This window comes from Argopecten irradians, chromosome 4 (genome assembly GCF_041381155.1).
Source record: "Argopecten irradians isolate NY chromosome 4, Ai_NY, whole genome shotgun sequence".
In the NCBI taxonomy this organism is placed as follows: Eukaryota; Metazoa; Mollusca; class Bivalvia; order Pectinida; family Pectinidae; genus Argopecten; species Argopecten irradians.
This window is the reverse complement of record NC_091137.1, coordinates 6,152,525-6,154,252: the sequence shown is the minus strand read 5'-3', so window position 1 is coordinate 6,154,252 and position 1,728 is coordinate 6,152,525. Positions and strand designations below refer to the sequence as shown.

The following is a 1,728-nucleotide window of genomic DNA, read 5'->3' as shown; positions in this document are numbered from 1 at the left end:
AAACTCTGGACATTTAAGTTTACCTACAAGACCATTTACATTTACACAAATAATTTTAAACGAGTCATTTAAGGACGGTTCTTCCTCCGCGGGATCCTAGACGGTTTTAACTGAAGTTTCCTCGTCAGTCGGGACTGTAGAGGAGCTCCCTCCTCTTCGCGGATTGTATGACGTCCGAGTGTTAAATCTGTTACTACCCGAGGAAAACCTACCGCGCTTAGCAGGGGGAGTAACTCTGGATTTACCAAATCCCTGTCCCACTGATCGTGAATCCACACGTTCTGGAGTCCCGTTATCACGAGGCCTCAAAGGATCTAACGGCACTACTATATCTTCTGCTAGTGTCGTCCTTTGGTCTAGCTAGCACCAGTAGCGTTAACTTCGTTGACAGTTATACGTCCATTCGGTGCTTCTCTAGGTTTATCTTCCGTTACAACATCCTCCGTGTATAGATGCCCGTCTACAATAAGTTTATCTCGAACTAGTTTCACTCGGTGGCCTTCGCGCCTTAGTTCTTTGAGTTTGGGATACAACACCCTCCGCTTTTCCTCAATTTCTGTTGGGAATTGCTCGTTAATATAGAAGGTGGTACCACTAAGTTTCCGCGAGTTTCCCAGTACATTGGACCTTTCTCTATTATACAAAAACCTGGCCACTATGTGTCGATGTTTCCCTCTGATGAATTTGCCAAACCTATGGACATTTCCCAGCTCCACCCGTGATATGCCAAGTTCCACACTAAGAAACTCCCTAAGCACAGCCTCAGTATCCTCTCCATCTTCCTCCCTCAAGCCACTGAACACCAAATTGTTCTTCATCGAACGCCACTTTAATTCTGTTACACTATTGACTAAAACGTCATTCTTGGCTTGTAACGTATCAAGGGACTTCTGCAGAACCTGAACCTTATTATCTGCTTTACAGGGTGTGGATACTGTGTGCCTCAGACCTTGTAATTCTTTGGAATGTTTATCAGTTGTTACTTTAATTTGATCAAACATGTCACTGATTGCTCGACAGCTAACCTCCATTTCAATGTTCTTTTCCTTCAGGTTAGAAATCTCCCCCTCTAACGAATTAACTTTCAATGTTAGCGAGTTAAGTGAACTCTGGACCCCAGTAATCATTTGCTCAATGGGTTCTAGCCGTTGGAGTCGGGTATCAATGCTTTGAACAAGATCAAATATTTTATTGAGTCTGTTAGATGGATCCTCCATGAACAACGTCTCTCTAGACTCTTGGAGAACTTCTGATATTTGAGAACTAGCCATTTTACCGTTCACTGTGTATAAACACGCACGCGTACCGTACAGGTAAAGTTCCAATATCAACAGAGCGTGACGAATTTTCACTAGCGAGGGTCTGCACTGTGATCGTGTGTTCGTTGCTATTTATAGAATACGGGTATGATATATACATATACACAATATAGCAGCACTAAGTAACACATGAGCATTCCAAAGACCACGACCGAGACTGGGCGATTATATATGTTAATTAATTAGTGTCACCTGATCACACCCAGCGGCAACGGCTAGTCCGGAGCTCTGCAAATAACACGTGTCTTACCTGAGTTACGGTCCATATGTTACGTCCATAAATTAATGGAGTATCTAAGGATTTATAAGTACATGTAGATATTATACGTCCTTGATATATAATCCAAGTAAACGATGTCCGTAAATTAATGTTACCGAAAATAGTTCATAAAATACAGAGATATCGTAT

General features: G+C 42.2%; 1 protein-coding gene across 1 annotated transcript; it reads right to left on the bottom strand.

Annotated features, from left to right (window-relative positions):
- Window positions 1-356: 356 nt before the first annotated feature.
- LOC138322067 (uncharacterized) lies at window positions 357-1,271 on the bottom strand. Its single transcript, XM_069266121.1, has one exon. It carries the CDS (start codon window positions 1,269-1,271, stop codon window positions 357-359), a length of 915 nt encoding a protein of 304 aa, XP_069122222.1.
- Between the last annotated feature and the right edge of the window lie 457 nt (window positions 1,272-1,728).

Coding starts and splice junctions, on each gene's coding strand:
- LOC138322067 (XM_069266121.1), bottom strand. CDS start 1,271: ATGGCTAGTTCTCAAATATCAGAAGTTCTCCAAGAGTCTAGAGAGACG.